The sequence below is a fragment of the Temnothorax nylanderi genome, unplaced genomic scaffold (assembly GCF_030848795.1).
Source record: "Temnothorax nylanderi isolate EJ_2023f unplaced genomic scaffold, tnyl_v1.0 TNYL_tig0014_pilon, whole genome shotgun sequence".
Classification (NCBI taxonomy): Eukaryota; Metazoa; Arthropoda; class Insecta; order Hymenoptera; family Formicidae; genus Temnothorax; species Temnothorax nylanderi.
Genome location: NW_027249076.1, coordinates 514,625 through 530,433, shown reverse-complemented (window position 1 = coordinate 530,433; position 15,809 = coordinate 514,625). Strand labels below are relative to the sequence as shown.

General features: G+C 36.9%; 1 protein-coding gene and 1 long non-coding RNA gene across 2 annotated transcripts; one reads left to right on the top strand and one right to left on the bottom strand.

Moving 5' to 3' along the window:
- The first annotated feature begins 3,153 nt into the window (after positions 1-3,153).
- On the top strand, positions 3,154-8,772 carry LOC139768105 (synaptic vesicle glycoprotein 2B). Its single transcript, XM_071697950.1, has 11 exons — positions 3,154-3,478; positions 3,891-4,115; positions 4,266-4,428; positions 4,646-4,767; positions 4,884-5,128; positions 5,262-5,437; positions 6,723-6,888; positions 7,041-7,155; positions 7,265-7,424; positions 7,516-7,643; positions 7,870-8,772. The coding sequence occupies exons 1-11, from the start codon at positions 3,415-3,417 to the stop codon at positions 7,920-7,922; spliced, it is 1,617 nt and encodes a 538-aa protein (XP_071554051.1). The 5' UTR covers positions 3,154-3,414; the 3' UTR covers positions 7,923-8,772.
- Positions 8,773-11,317: 2,545 nt separating this feature from the next.
- On the bottom strand, positions 11,318-15,256 carry LOC139768106 (uncharacterized). Its single transcript, XR_011717278.1, has 4 exons — positions 13,218-15,256; positions 12,389-12,719; positions 12,080-12,295; positions 11,318-11,728 (listed from the first exon to the last, which is right to left on the bottom strand). It is a non-coding gene; the product is annotated as an uncharacterized lncRNA (long non-coding RNA).
- Between the last annotated feature and the right edge of the window lie 553 nt (positions 15,257-15,809).

Sequence of the window (15,809 nt, the reverse complement as noted above, 5' to 3'; positions counted from 1 at the left end):
GCTCCAAGCATCCTTAGCGTTGACCTTCGGCATAACAAACGTTAGATCATACGCTCCGTACTATCTGTTCGGCGCTGACCCTAATTCATTTAGTAAAAGGACGCCGGATTTTTTATTTCTCCTTGTTCGACAAAAGTACCGTCAGTCGAAAAGCAGGCCACTTGCCACGCAACGTCGATTCCGCGGCTCAAATGCAGGAAACTTTAATTACTCCGGTGAAACGAACTTCGCTCTCTTGCGATACGCTGACCTTGCGTATACCTTTTCTCTTTCTCTTTTTCTCCGAAGGTGGTTGAGTATATGGAGTCGATGTCGTACCGACAAGCCCGGGATTCTAGCAGGATGAAAAGTAGTCGAGGACTCTTTCCTTTGGATGGTGCCAAATCATCCGCGAAGGATCAATGCGTAACTAACGCAGAGAACGAGTAGTTCTCTGCGACTCTGTAATGAAACGCGCTTAAATTAAATCGAACATCAATATAAGTCGACTGTAAGCTTATTTCTTAAATTAATATTGGTGTACTTTTTCATTTATGGTTTTTGATGTATGCGAAAGTATCTTATATTTTAAATATCTTATGTATTTTTTAAATGTCTCAAGACAAAATTGTATTCACGATTTTTAATAAAATTTTCAGGAATGTTTATTTAGATTTAGAGTGTTCGGAAAATTACTACTGTTGCAATAATTTTCCGGTGCTATCTGTGTGTATCGTAGTGTCAATCGTACATGCATATAGTCATTGGGCACGTGGTTAATATGTGCTCAGAGGTCGTCCAGTACAGCCTTCTCGCAATCCTCCAAGCATTTAAATAGATATCGCGAGCGTAAAGTCAGAAAGTATATAGTATTTCTTGCATAAGACGCAACAAAGAAACAAAGATACACCGATGAGCGGTATAATTTAAGGCTTACATACAAAATGATATAATCTCGAGAAAACAATTGTGAGATCAATCTTTTGCCCAAATATGTCGAACTTATTACGCGAGAAGGAATTTTTAGGCAAACAATGGCTCATTTTGATTAGTATATAAACTGAAGGAAAAACGATTTTAGAATTATTATTAGATATTAAGAATGTTGAATTATTGTTAAATTATTAGATATTTAGAATGTTGAATTATTGTTAAATTATTAAATATTTAGAATAATAATTGATGTGCTCTTGATATAACAATCGAAAATTTTCTGAATCTTCACGAATATCTCACAATCAGCAAAACACATCATGTACTATTGTACTGCAATGTATTTCTGTCTTTAATGTCTGGTCTATGTATTATTAGTGCATTTATCTAGTCTGATACGTCATACACATGTGTTTCATTACGTCGCGAGTGAATCAAGAGACACGGTAGTGTCTCGCGCCAAGTACGCGCGAAGCGAGACGCACCGTGACTCTTTTACGCGACGCGACGAGTTGCGAGTACTCGAGATTTTGAGATATCAATAACGAGTGAACGGATCAAGTTCTAAGTAGGCTTGATCGATAGCTTGGGGTCGATTTATAAATAAAAGTATTTTTATTTTTCCCTTACGTGCCCTATGAGCAGAGATTTTGTGATGTAAAGTCCGAAGTGAGTAAATTTTTATTAAGATACGTCATCGTCGTCAGATAAAGCAAACTGTATTGTAGTTATCGGTTTGTCTCACAATAAGACATTTTGATAAGTTTTTGATAAGCGAAATCACACAGAAATATCATTGTCAAAAATTTAAAGAAACTTAAATTTCCATCGTATTTGTAAGACTATACCACAGTTTAGACCACCGCAAAACATAACCGTTGAGATTATCCTAAAAATTTTTGGTTATCTATGAGTTATCTAATATAATATTTCATGGATAATTTTATTTGCAATTTTAAGTTTTTTGTAAAATCGAAAGCGATAAAGAAGAAATATATTAACGTTGAATAATAGTTTAAATGTTTGTTATAATAAATTATTATTAAAAATGTTTGTCGATACATTTTAGTAATGCGAGATTAAAAGATTTTTACAATAATACTTATAGACTAATTATTAGTAAATTTATGAGTATTGTAAACAGAAAAAATGGAAAAGAAAATTGAGAGTATGTAAAGATTATAAGTGGTAAGTAACAATGCTTGATTAAGGATTAATAAAATTTTCAGTAAAATTTAGGTCGGTATATTCATAGTCAGATCTTTAATCTACATTTAAGATCGTCTTAAGTCTAATTAAAGGCAGTCTTAAGACTCCATCCAATCAATAAAATGACCGTATTAACATCTTAAAACATTACTTAAGACGATCTTAAAATAAGATCCGACTATAAATACCGGCCTTAGTCTCCTTTACAATTTCTTATCAAATGAATTATGAATTTACAGAGCGCCAGTTATAATTCATTCGGGAAATATACTTTGTTAAGATATGTATATTATTTATACAAGACTAATATTTGGTAAAATAATTTATGAGTATGGGTCACAAAACGTAAAAACAATTCCCATAAGATATCCCTGTTGTTGTTTTTCTGAACATTATGAAAAGTCTGATTTACAAAGTAAACAAAGATAGTAGATCTCTGTCTCGAAACATTTTCGGCAGAGCTTCGAGAAACTTTAAGATGGAATTTTATACAAACTATATACATATAATATACTTTAGATTAATTTTATCAATTTTATAGCCGATAGAATCATCGTAGTCGTAAACTCAGAAGGATCTATATCTCGTGCATTATTTGCCGCAGAGAACAATAGGAAAAGAAATCTCCTCTTTTCTTAGAATATTACAACTTACGTGAAAATACGGAGTATTAAACGGAGCTATTACGTTATGGTTCCTTTGACGCTGGTTCTTGGTAGAATAAAATGGAATGTCTTTTGGAATGATTCAGTTTGCCAATATCGCGTTCATATACATTCTGGGAGAAGCAAAAGAATATTTTTCTTTAGATGAATTATGTAAATAAGAATTATGTAATTCTTATATAAAATGTAGATCATCAGACACATGGACATCTTATATATAGTTAAGTTGTGTCGATTCCCGTCGACAAAAATCAGAATCGTACGTCATCGTGATGCTGCGCATAATAAATCAACCGTAGAGTTTACTCAAGTGATAAAGTTGTTTAAGTGATATTAGGCGATGAGCTTGAAAAGGTGACAGGGAGAGGAAATGTCTTCGAAAGCGGAGTGATTTCATCAGCTTGCGCGTGAAAGATTACCCTGCAGAATCTATGCGTATACCGCATATATGCCGTATAAACATTGTTATCGAAACTTCATTTACTCCACAGAAGCCGCTTGAACGCGATTCCGTTTCGACGCGCGCGTAACCAAAATTAGAAAAATCGCATCGATCGGTCAGCTCGTGGATTATGTGTTGTGTAATCACCGTTTGATATTTTTCGTAAAATAAATATTATACTCCGTGATGTCTAACAAACCTAACGTGATTGACGTACCTGAGAAGAAACAAATTGAACAGCGAGATTCAAGTAAGTACATACACGATATTTATGAACTAAAAGAGATTTTGCTGAAGAGTAATATTTTTTGTGTGAAAATTTTTGAAATACTCTTACTAAAGCTACGAGAAATAATTCGGATATTTCAGGCATGATAGTATCTATTGTTAATAATAATTATTTAGCTTTTATTAATTACTTATATATTTGGTACAAGTGTGTATCGTATATACATAAGATAAGGATGGTCTATTTGAGTCAGTTAAAGGAAAAAAATTTTTCAAGACAAAAAGGCCCTCCTTACCCTGAAAATTGAATAGCTGTTTCTCTTGAAAATTTTTTAGCCGATTTTTTTCTTTAACTAACTCAAGCACAGCCTCTCCTTGTCCTATACAACGTGTACGTACATGTAATAATTTTCTAAATTATATGATACTTCTAGTTATAATCGAAGATGTGCCAAATGCGAAAATTGCGGATTTCGAAACGGCGATCAACGTCGCCGGGACCGGGAAATTTCAATATCTCCTCATTCTTGCGATTATCCCGGCCTCCTGGGCATCAAGTATAGATACGGCTAATATGTCAATGATACTCGCATCGGCGGAATGCGATTTAAGATTGTCACTGGTTGACAAAGGGCTCTTGAATGCTATTACCTACGTAGGTGAGTGTGCATAATACGGTATTCGCGAAATTATTTTTAATACATTCAGATTATTTCAGGCAACGCTAAAGCTATTTCAGGCTACGCTAAAAGAATACTAAAGTAATATAAACAATATAAAAAATTTATCTGTATTAAAACTCGTACTAGGTATGGTGACCAGTGGTTTTATATGGGGATTCCTCGCTGACGTTAGCGGAAGAAAGAAGATTATATTATACGGCTACATGGCCGATGGTATTTGCAATATATTATTAGGATTTTCGCAGAACTTTGGGACGCTTTTATTCTTCAAATTACTTAGTGGCCTTATGTGAGAAAAATATCACATTAATTATTAAATTCGATAATACATACACACACACACACACACACACACACACACACACACACACACACAAAACTATTTGAAAGGAAACAAAGAACTAGTCTATTTTAATCTTAAAAATATAATTCCAAATTTTTATATATTTATTGTATATTTATCACTCAAAAGAAGTCAACAATTGATTAAACTTTAATCACGATAGCGTGAGCGGCCCATATGCCTCTCTTATGGCATACTGCTCGGAATTTTATGGTGCCAACGGTAGAACAAAGATACCAATTCTCGTTGGCTTCTCAGTTTCTTTCGGATGTATAGTGAATGCAGGTAGAATATTTTTATTCATCATAAAAAATAAATTATATAAACAATTATCAACGACAGTCTTAACATAAATTTAATTTTGCATAAAAATAATATTTAATGCATACAATTGTTGTTAGGATTGGCTTGGCTAGTGGTTCCTCAATCGTGGTCAATTACCCTTTGGGATGGTGCCTTTGTCTATAATTCATGGAGGCTCTATCTGTCCCTCTGTGGAGTACCGACATTGATAGGCGTCATTGGCCTCTCTTTCTTCCCAGAGAGTCCTAAATTTTTGATGACGCAAAATCGTAATGAAGATGCCCTTGAAGTTTTTAAGAGAATCTACAGTATGAACACTGGTTTGCCGAAGGATAATTATCCTGTAAGTATTACGATTACGATTATATTATATTATATTATATTATTATCAATAAGAATCATGTTATATAAAATTACTTAGGTGGTTTATAAACAAAAATGCCTGCAAGTATTTCTATACATTTTTTCATTGTTAGATACGCGCCTTGGGCGATGTGAATTTGAACAGTACAACTGCAGAGCAATCAAAATGTCAAAACGGTGTGAAAGCAAGCTTAAAGAGCGGAATACAACAGATGAAGCCTATTTTCTTAACTCCATATGTGTCGCGTGTTTTATTATTTGTTACTATACAATTTTGTGGAATGTTAAGGTAAGCATTTTATTATTTATATACAAACTACATGTAATTGTTTTTAAATAGAACGTAATATTATTCTCGTGCATTTAATTACTCTGAAACTTTTGGTTAAAATTTAATATAAAAGAGTATGAAAAAATGTATTCGCCTATTAAATAGACTATGAAAAGCCTTCTAGTATGGATAGCCTTATAGAAACGATTAATTTTCCTTATTATTAGTTGCATAGTAATTCGCCGCGAATAACAGTGAGGTTTGTAATTGTCGTGGTTGTAAATCTCGGAGTTATCAGAATGGCGAGTAACACGGTAATAGCGATAATGTTCATGCGAATATCCGTATAACGCTCCCGTAGAATCATGCTTTTTTACAAGATACAATAAGGTAGATGACTCGTAAAAACGCAGGATCTCGGTTAGTCATATAAATGCCGCGTTGATGATTGAATGACAGAGAATTTACAACCTTATCAGCGCGGAAGATATCACACACATCTGTATCTTCATGTTTCGCTGTTAGCTGAGATATATCCCATTATCTGTGGATACATATCGCCCTGGGATACTGTGTACTTGCATATCACGTGTTCTACTAAATTCTTCTACTAAATTGAAGGATGTCAGCCGAGGAGACAAACATAAAACTTGAATACACATCGTCTTCGGTTCAGAAGTCTAAAATCTTCTGCTGAATCTTCTACTAAATCTTCTACTAAATCTTCAAGCAAGATCTTCTACTAAATTAAGGGACGTCAAGCCAACAGCAGTAGCAAAAATAAAAATACGTTGTTTATCGGTTTAATTGTGCAGTTTGCGATTAAATTGCATCCTCTCTTTATACTCAGAGGCATTATCGAACTCAGTGAAAATTTTCCATTGATGTAGATCGTTGCATTGATAACGACCAAAATAAGCGAGACGATTTCCAGATTAAACAATCAATTTTTTGTAGCATATATTGTGAAGAGCTCATTTTATGTCTGTGCGAACGAAAGGCATATATATGGAAACGTTTTATCTTTCCATTTAAATAAAATACAAAGCTAAATTATATTAACGCAACTACAGTTAACGCAAGTTAACTACAGTTAACGCAATTGGATTAAAAAAATGATAAAAGAAGAGATGCCGTTAATAAATTATTTAAAAGAGTTTCAGAATTATATGCTGCGCGTATTTTAATTTATTCACAGTCTATTTAAACGGTTTATTTAATATATATTAAATGGTTTACCAGACTTTGCTGTGACAATTATATATTGATATATGTGTTTGTATTAATTTATTTTTTTTTACAGCGTAAATACTTTTCGCCTCTGGCAGCCACAACTTTTTGCGACAATCAACCATTTTTATAGTCTTAATACGAATATAACTAATCCTACTTTTTGCGAAATATTGGACTTTTCGACGTCTATTAATGCAAATAAAACTGCATTGGAAGGAACATCAAGTTGTGAAAATGTAAGATAAAATAATAATTTTAAAATATAAATTAATTAATGTTATGTATAATAATAATTAATGTTATGCATTTAGCTGCTATTAATATTTTGCTACATGATAACTCTTTTTATTATTTTCTTACATTTTTTAAATAAGTTAATTTTTTTCAGATTGTTGTATCCGATTCAATGTACATCGACACTATTATTGTATCGGCCAGTGCTAGTATTTGTATATTATCTGCCAGCATCTTTGTTAACTTTCTGAAACACAGATATCTATTACGTAAGTTTCTGTTAGCGTTTTCTTGTTTCTTAAACTGAAAGTGTTTTGCTGAAGAAAAAAGTAGAAAGTACTAATATACTTTATATCTTTCTATCTCTTTCGGATATAGTTATCAGTTATGGATGCTCGCTTTTATGTCTGATCGCTCTAATCTGGTCTACAAGTACGTTAACCACCCTTGTACTCACGTGTTTATACATTGGATTATTGAGTACGAGTTTCAACGTTGTGGTTGGTGCAACTGTTTTGCTTTTTCCCACGTCTTTGAGGTTTGTTACTTAAACTTACAAAACGCGCGATTACTAGCAACTTGCAACGAAAGATAATCAATACATGCACGTTTTACTTTTCATTTGTCAGAGCCATGGCAGTAAGCATGGAATTGATAATAGGAAGAATGGGAGCCATGTCCGGTAATCTCATATTCCCCGTTTTACTTGAGTATGGCTGTACAATGCCGATAATTAGTCTGGCATGCTTCACTTCGCGTAAGTATGCTGTTTTATTCCAGAATAAAATCTTATAAACATGTTATTAATGTAACATTGAAAAATCGTGATGGCAAATAATTTCATAGTAGGATGATAGCGTCAATCTATTTTGAAAGATTGAAGATATGTTTTACTTACCTATATTCAATACTACATTGACTTATAGCTTTCTATTTATTTTACATATTTTATTTTATTATCTCCTACCAATTTAATTTTTTAGTATGCATGCTTCTTACGTGTTTCCTACCAAATACGCGCAAGCATGTGGTGTAAGTTACGCTGGAAGACCGAAGAGGGATATAAGCACAAGACAAGTTTCATTTCTTACGATCATCTCTGTAATAACGTCTCCATCTTTGAGGATTCACGATCGCTTAGCAGAGCCGAACCGGAGGCTCCAAAGGCCTGAATCGAAGCTTATCGCGAGCTATGATCGAGCCCATACGAGGGCGGACAATGGCCATGCATATACATGCACCACACAACGAAAGACTGCATGAGACCTTGAGTTTCACTTTCGACACATCCTGGAGAGCCCTCCAGCCTTCACCCACATGCTCATCCCCCTCTATCCCGCGCTTCTCCTCGTGTGGACGCAGCTTTATCGCAGATCTCAGGACCTCGCCACCTCCGTCGATCGGTGCAATAATATGTACCGACGTAAGTAAACTTGCACGCCCGTAAATCTTCACCTCGAAAAAAAATCAGAGGAAAACATGCGAATATAGCGTGAATGTTTATGACTGTAATAATTAAATGTATTGTTATCATGTTTTGCCTCCGAATGTTGACGACTAACTCAGAAATGATTTAAATGCTTTTAAACATATGTGAATTAGGAGAAAAACTATAAAGCGTATCGCGCGTTTATATAACTGCTTCATGATATTTAATTTATATAAACATAATGTGTAAACTTTTCTTTGATAATAAAATGGATGATTCTCGAGAATTATCACATAGTTAGCGATTATAGGATTTGTAAATTGCTTACATTTTTTATTGTATTTGCAAATTGGTTTAGGATTTGTAAATTGCTCACGTTCTTTATTTGTATGGCGAAAAACTGTGATACAATTTATAAAAACTATTATTTTCAGACAAATATACTAATGGCAATATACTTGATATGTGTATATTTTACGTACAATGGTTACAATAGTAATTTAGTTACTTCAGAAAATGATTGATCACAAACACACAGTTGTAGTTTATGCAAGTATAATATAATTAATATTTATATTACGAATACATAACTATTATATTATATAAGTGTACACGTATGTATACATACATAACAAGAAATATGTAATTATTCTCTTCTTGATAATATTCTTCATTTGGAGTTAGCGCAATAGCCAAACAGCATGAAGAATCCTGTTTACCACATTGCGTTCGCGCAACAATTAGACAGTTAAAAGATTAGACGGTTAAATGCCTATTATACAATCAAATCGCACGCTCATTTAGCTGTTAATGAAACCACGTAGGGTCTCGCGGTTTCTTCGGCGTTTCTCATTGTAATAAGGGCTCCGTGCTCCGTGGCGCCTGAGACTGCATTCCGCATAAATTGCGGAAGAGAACTATGCATTGCACACACGTGTACCCGTCAGTGGAAAAACGCGTCTGCATTTCTTCTATCCGCGCAACTCAATGTCTGCATTAAAAGGCGGCACGTACCTGCAAAGTCTTATAAGCATGCGTTGTATCCCAACAACGATCTGCGCCTCCGACAACTTCATCAACAACCTCATTTAACACCTTCCTGACCGCATCCTATTTGCGTGATCGAAGGTGTTATAAGGGTCTCTTCGGAAATATTTTCTTGACATAGCGATATTTTCAACGATATATTGAAATACAACGCACTCTATTAACATTAACAGAATTTGTGTGCGAATATTTTCTATATGATATATAAATACTGTTTTTATAAATTAATTATCTTCGCCAATGATCCATTCCGTTTAACAATGAGACTATAACAATAAGTGAAGTACTTAGAAGTCTCAATGCGCAAATTGGCTTCAAAGTACATTTTAATAGTCGCAATCAACTTATTAAATAATGTTGACATCCTTCGGCAGACCGCCTCCGTTCTTAACATCAAATCAAGCTTTTGATAAGAAAGTTCACCGACATTGTACCAAATTTAATTGCCAGGATTGATGGCTAAAATGAAAATTGAATTGCTCCGGACATGTCCACAGCTCCGAATGGGACCGAAGAAAGAAAGCTGGTAAGAACAGAGCCGTTGATGAAGCGAGTCTTGTGAGAATCACTTCTTTTCGTTCTCTAATCATTCTGTACGGACACGAAGTATCGTCGTATCGCGATTTCACGGCCGCTACTCGCTCGATCGTTCCTCCGCGCCGGCCGCGCCGTGGGTACCGCCACGGTAAGATAGTCGCATCGGTATCGTATCGGTATGATACTGTTAACTCTTCCCGTGAATACCTCTCTCTCGAGGGGGATATCCACGCGGCTTCCGTTGCCTCTCGTCCGCGACGTTCCTGGCGAGTCAGCGAGAAAGCCGCACGTTGATCGTTTATCATTATTATTTATCTCCATTCGACGCGGTCCGCATGGAGATGAAGTTCTCGAGGTCTGTCGTCGACGTCGGCGTTCTTGTCACCGTTATATTTCCCGGCCATTGGTCTTACGCGGCGGGAGTAAAGAAAGCACAACGGATATTTGTATCTGTCGAATGTGCACTCAAGTTTTCATCGTTATTTATTATTATTTTATAGCGTTTCACGTAGTTATCCTACGTGTAATACAAGAAAGATCGACACTCGCTTCGATCGATCAATCAAATATTAAGAAAGTAGTAACGATCTGTGTTAAGTACGCACGATCGTAGAATGACGGCGAAATTACAAGGTATCCAACATTTGCGGCGGTTTCCGTTGCGGGAAGGTTTAATTGAACCGGCCACGAAAACCGAGAGTGAGAAAGGGGAGAAGGAGGACGAGGAGGCTGGACGTGTCGAAGGCTATTGAAAGAATAGACCGACAAAGGTTGAAGAGTAGACGTCAACCTTGCGGCAAGTTCGCCGTCTGCGGTTATTTCTTTCGCGTGGGGGGGGGACGGGACAATCGGCAAAATTAATTAACAACAGCTATCGACGCAGCGTAGCGATAAGAGTCACGGCGAGCGTTCGTTCTAATTGTAGACGTTTCTTCTTCTTCGTCTACCCCTCTCTTTCTTTTAGTCGCACAGACATCGCGTTTTTCTATAATGACATGCTGCCCGAGGTCGGTGACAAGCTAGACGAGTGGCTCGGAGGCGGCCCCGGCTGCCGTCAAAGCCAATCGGCTCCAGGGTGGCCGCTCGGAGCGGAATAGATGAGTCACTTTCGGCGTGGTTCATCGTGGGTTTCCTCCATTGTGCGCCTGTGCGGCGCAATAACCGGATACACCGATGTCCGTTCCGTTGGCAGGTGAACTTGGAAGCGTACGATTTCGGTATAAGGACGCTCGATTGCGAGTTTATTACACGCCAAAGAGATCTTATCGACTTTGGTATTGGCGTCCTCGTTACGAACGAGTCAAATTTTAATTACACGATGTAACTCCACGGTCAAATATTACTTTCAGTTTTGGAAAGGATAGGATAAGTCAATTAACACAGCAGATTAATATGATAATGTGCCACTAGCTGGGTACTTCAATATAAATGGCTTTTATTTTCTAAACTGGAAGTAAAGAAGTAATAAATCGAATTCAAATTTAACGCTTCGAATTGAACTCAATCGCGAATATAGTACGCGTTTGTTTGTAGATCATTTAACCCGATATTATTTCGATCGCATCGTTATACAACCGGATAACGGCAACAATCGCCTATAGCGTGACGCTCGTTAATTCTCCTCTTCTTCCACGGATTTTCTCGCGATTGCTAACAAGCAGTCCCACGATCCCCGTTATCGGCATTCCACCGAGCTGATAAAACAATAGCGAAGTCGCTTCCATTTCTTCCATTTGCATGGAACTTCGACCGCGATAGTGTTGAGTGCTTAACCAGGCGTATCGGATGAATTGACGTACGTTCAAACAGTTTCCGATAATTGTCCCCGCCTAAAAAAAAGAAACGATTTTTTAATCCGCTCTATCAAATACGCTAATGCGCATATAAAACTGTAGTAATTATAATAAAAAATAATTATTAAATAAATTATATTTTAAAAAAACTATATATAATGTACTAGGAGATATGTGCATGTAATGATGTAAAAATAATAAGTATAGAGTGATGGAGTCTTTCTGAAGCTTCTGTCAAAAATATTTCTTACATTTTTTTTATAACATTAATATTTATAATATAATATAATATAATAATAATATAATATTAAAAAATAACAATATTTCTTTTTTTATTATATATTACATATATAATATAGAGTTATTGAATTAAAAGCTACATTTTACTTGTTAGTTTTTAGTCCTCAGTTATGCGCATAAATGGATTTCCAATGTTAGATCGCAACACACATCTCGGTCCCCAATTCTTAGCCCCCAGAAAGAGGATCAATCCGCCACGAGAAGAGCTCGCGTACGTTTCTTCACCTACATACCCTCGCGCGGATTACATGCGTTACGCACGCAATTCATTAACGTCACGTTGCTTTGCACTTATGCGCCTGCCTATGCAAATGAGCGCGTTATCTGTGGGTATCCGCTAGGACCGCTAGGACCGCTATGCCCATAACACACACCGTGCGACTCCTTGCTCCTTACCGTTCCTTGCCGTCCATTCTTTCGCCCTCCCCGTATGCAGGCGCCTTCGTTACGCTTCCTTCCTCCTCGCCGCGCTTGTTCGCCGCAGGTGGTTCTCTCACACGAGGTCGGCTGATCCTCGCGCGAAACTGGGGATACATCGGGCGGAAGGGCTCGCGCGCGAGCTTCGGCACCCGATTATCTCGGATCCGTAATGCGACTCACGGCTCCCCATTTTAATTTCATGCAACGATCCGCATTCACTGCGAGCGAGCGAGCGAACGGCCGTCTCTTCTCCATTTCCGCGTGTGTGGAGCGAACATCGCGAGAACCGGCAGTCGAATAACCTTAACTGTTTGACGTAAACGGATAAGCATCTTCGATAATTATTGCAAACTGCACATGCCTTTTTATAGATACTTTATTATTTATTTCAAATGATCAGATCTTGAAGATCTTCGAGATGCAACGTTAAGATCGTTATCGAGCGTATACGGAATAAAAGTAAGACTCCCGTGACGGACAGCGTGTATTACAAATCAAATCTATAATTATGAAGTAAATTATATATGCCAGGATAAAGATAAATATTTTATTGCATTTTATTAAGTGTTAGAATCATGTTTACGCCTACACTAAGAACAGTTAATTCTATAGAAACTTCTTTTTCATAACGTCAACGTCATTCGCGAGAGAGAGATACTGGTATCCAATCAAGCGCGCGCCCACATATAATTTAACGAGACGAGATTATAATTTCAAATTCATTTCGATAGAAAGACGAATGTCAAAGCAGAGAAAGGATTAATATCGTGCAACTATTCGGGGGAAACCCGCTCCTTGTCCTTACGGTGTTCCTTAACGCGTCCAATGCGACCAGCTGTCCATGTCAAATCCGGTGGTGCCAAGTGCCAAGTGCCCCGTGACTTCTAGCGTCTCAATTCCGCCACGGAGGTGGGAAAGCCACTTCCGCGCGAGTCAGCGAAATTGAAAATTGCCCGCTGCCGGAGTTACAGCACCATTAAGCTCGTTCTTGCCGTTCGTCTTGTCGCTCTACGTCGCAGAACCTCCCCATCCCCGTTTCTTTTTACCGCAATTGAACAGCCAAAGAACGTGGACGCGGATTTCTTCTATGCTCCTCGTGTATCGCGCATGACGAAGGTCACTGGAAGAGAGACTTACCTGTCGGATTTACGAGGGGACAATCCTTTGTAAATCAAGAGCGTGACAGCTATGGGTTGGCTTAGTTGCTTTGAGTTATTATGTTACTTTCAGTGAATTTTAAGACCATAAAAATAGGATTTTAGCATACCGATTTTCGTTACTAATGCGTTGGTATTTCAGTGTAATATTTAATTTTTTTATAGAACTTTAAAAAAACGTCATGATAAGACAATCGGATTTTCCATCAGCTCTTACGTAAAAAATATGTATAAATAATTACTAAAGTATTTTTTTCCTGTAACGTTAAATTTCTGAATTTTTCTAATTTACATTTTTAAAAAAAGTAATGTATGTAAATGTTTTTTTAAATCAATATATTAATGTTTATGTAAGATGTATGTAAAATTTAGAGGCGGTCGAATGTGTCAGGAACAGTATCGGAAATATGCGAAAAAGCGAGGAGAATTTCGAAGAAGTTCGTAGTTTGTCGCCCATTGAAGAAGAATCTGAATCCACGCTATGCTTCAAGGAAGCATCTACCAATTGTAGCGAACCGGAAGAAAGTGGCTATCGGATTACATCTCCCTATAAAGATTACCAAAGGATATTGAGAAAATCGGAAGGTAATAGAAACGTGCATTGTAAATTGAGAATAAGATTCGATGACAATCCGATGTATGACTTTAAAGTACAAGAAGAGTGATTCGGCAGGGGATAGCAGTTCCGATGACGGACGAATGGAGCAAGATTATTATCAGCTTAGAAGAGTTGCCGGCAGCTATTGCTGTTTCGAGCCAGCTTTTAAAGGTTTCTTTGCGTTCTTAAAATCCTACAGAAAAATTAATAAAGATAAGCAGCGCGTAAAATATAATTTAAAGTTGAAAGCATAAAGAGAGTTGAAAATACAAGCAAAATAATTTAAAGTGTCATAAAACGTGCGAGAGACTTCTCAGTTTTTCTATTGCATTATTAACATTCCGCGTTATCATTGCATAAAGTAAAACGGAATATGTGTACCTGTTATGTCACACAAGAATGCGTGTTCCAGAGGCGGAAGCTTCCGGCGACAATGACGAGGCAGAAATCGGTCTCCGTGACAAGTCCTTGAAGACCATCGTAGAACAGCTTAAGTGTAGATTGTCCCGGGCCGAGAGGGAGATCGTCGCCCTGAAGAGGTACCAGAATCCGCAGAAATACCAGAGTTACGAGAGATGCAAAATTCTTCAGAGAGATCTGCTGACTTGGCGGGATGACCACGAAAAGAGAATCTCCTCTCAAATAGTCAGATGGCAATTGGCGGCGAGCAGGAGGATATACGACGAGATGGGGAACATGAGGAAAGTATACGATAATATCGAACGACATCTGGAAACCTTGGAGAGGCGAAGCGCGAAATCTTACTTTGACTTTCAAAGGCAGATCGATGTGTGGGAGAAGCGACTTAAAGAGGATGTTATTAGTTTACACGAAAGCAATTTGATCGAGCTACGGGAGCAGTTTAGAGCATGGTGATTGAGCTTTTCGGTCTCTCAGAAACCAAACTGATCAAAACTTCATGTAGATTCCTTACTTTTAGTTATTAATTAGAGTATATTACATGCAATGTCTGCCTCAGTGTCGAATTGGTACGACGCCCTACACGGAGTGAGGGAGGTTCCAGGTTCGAACCCTGGCTGAGGTAATATTTTTCGCAATAAATTTAATTATTTAAATTACGATGCTTATATGTAAGCTTCAAATTACATCAATTTATAATGACCAAAACCCATGGCCGAAACGTCTTGACAATTAATCCGACCAAAACCAATGGTCGAATTGTCACGACAATGATAGCCAACCGTTGTCGATTATAAAATAGAGTTTTTCTTATTACAATTTCATTTATTTCTTATAAAGTTGATCAGTTTGGTTTCTGACAGGCTCATTTAGTTGTCACTTTTCTATGATGATAATAAGCCTGTTCGTTTTTGCTGCACTTCTCTGAACTAGTGCAATAAGTTAGAATAAAAGAAAATATATTTGTTTCATTCTAACTTATTGCACTAGTTCAGAAGTGCAGCAAAAACGAACAGGCCTAATATTATTCATACGTGGGATACGACCTGTGCGATTTGCTTTACAAATCTAAATACGATGATTGCAGGTCTGAAATGCAAAACGTAATCAATACGTCGGATGTTCGAAAAGAGAAGTGCGAAGCGTACGAATGCGACGAAACAATTATAAAAAATCAAGATGAATCTCACAAATCAACTAATTCCGAAATGACAGCGTCATA

Bases quoted from the DNA above. Each gene is read 5' to 3' on its own strand.
- LOC139768105 (XM_071697950.1), top strand. From the start codon at position 3,415: ATGTCTAACAAACCTAACGTGATTGACGTACCTGAGAAGAAACAAATT. The intron at 4,768-4,883 runs GTAGAATATTTT...AATTGTTGTTAG, and splicing joins CGGATGTATAGTGAATGCAG to GATTGGCTTGGCTAGTGGTT. The intron at 7,156-7,264 runs GTAAGTTTCTGT...TTTCGGATATAG, and splicing joins GAAACACAGATATCTATTAC to TTATCAGTTATGGATGCTCG.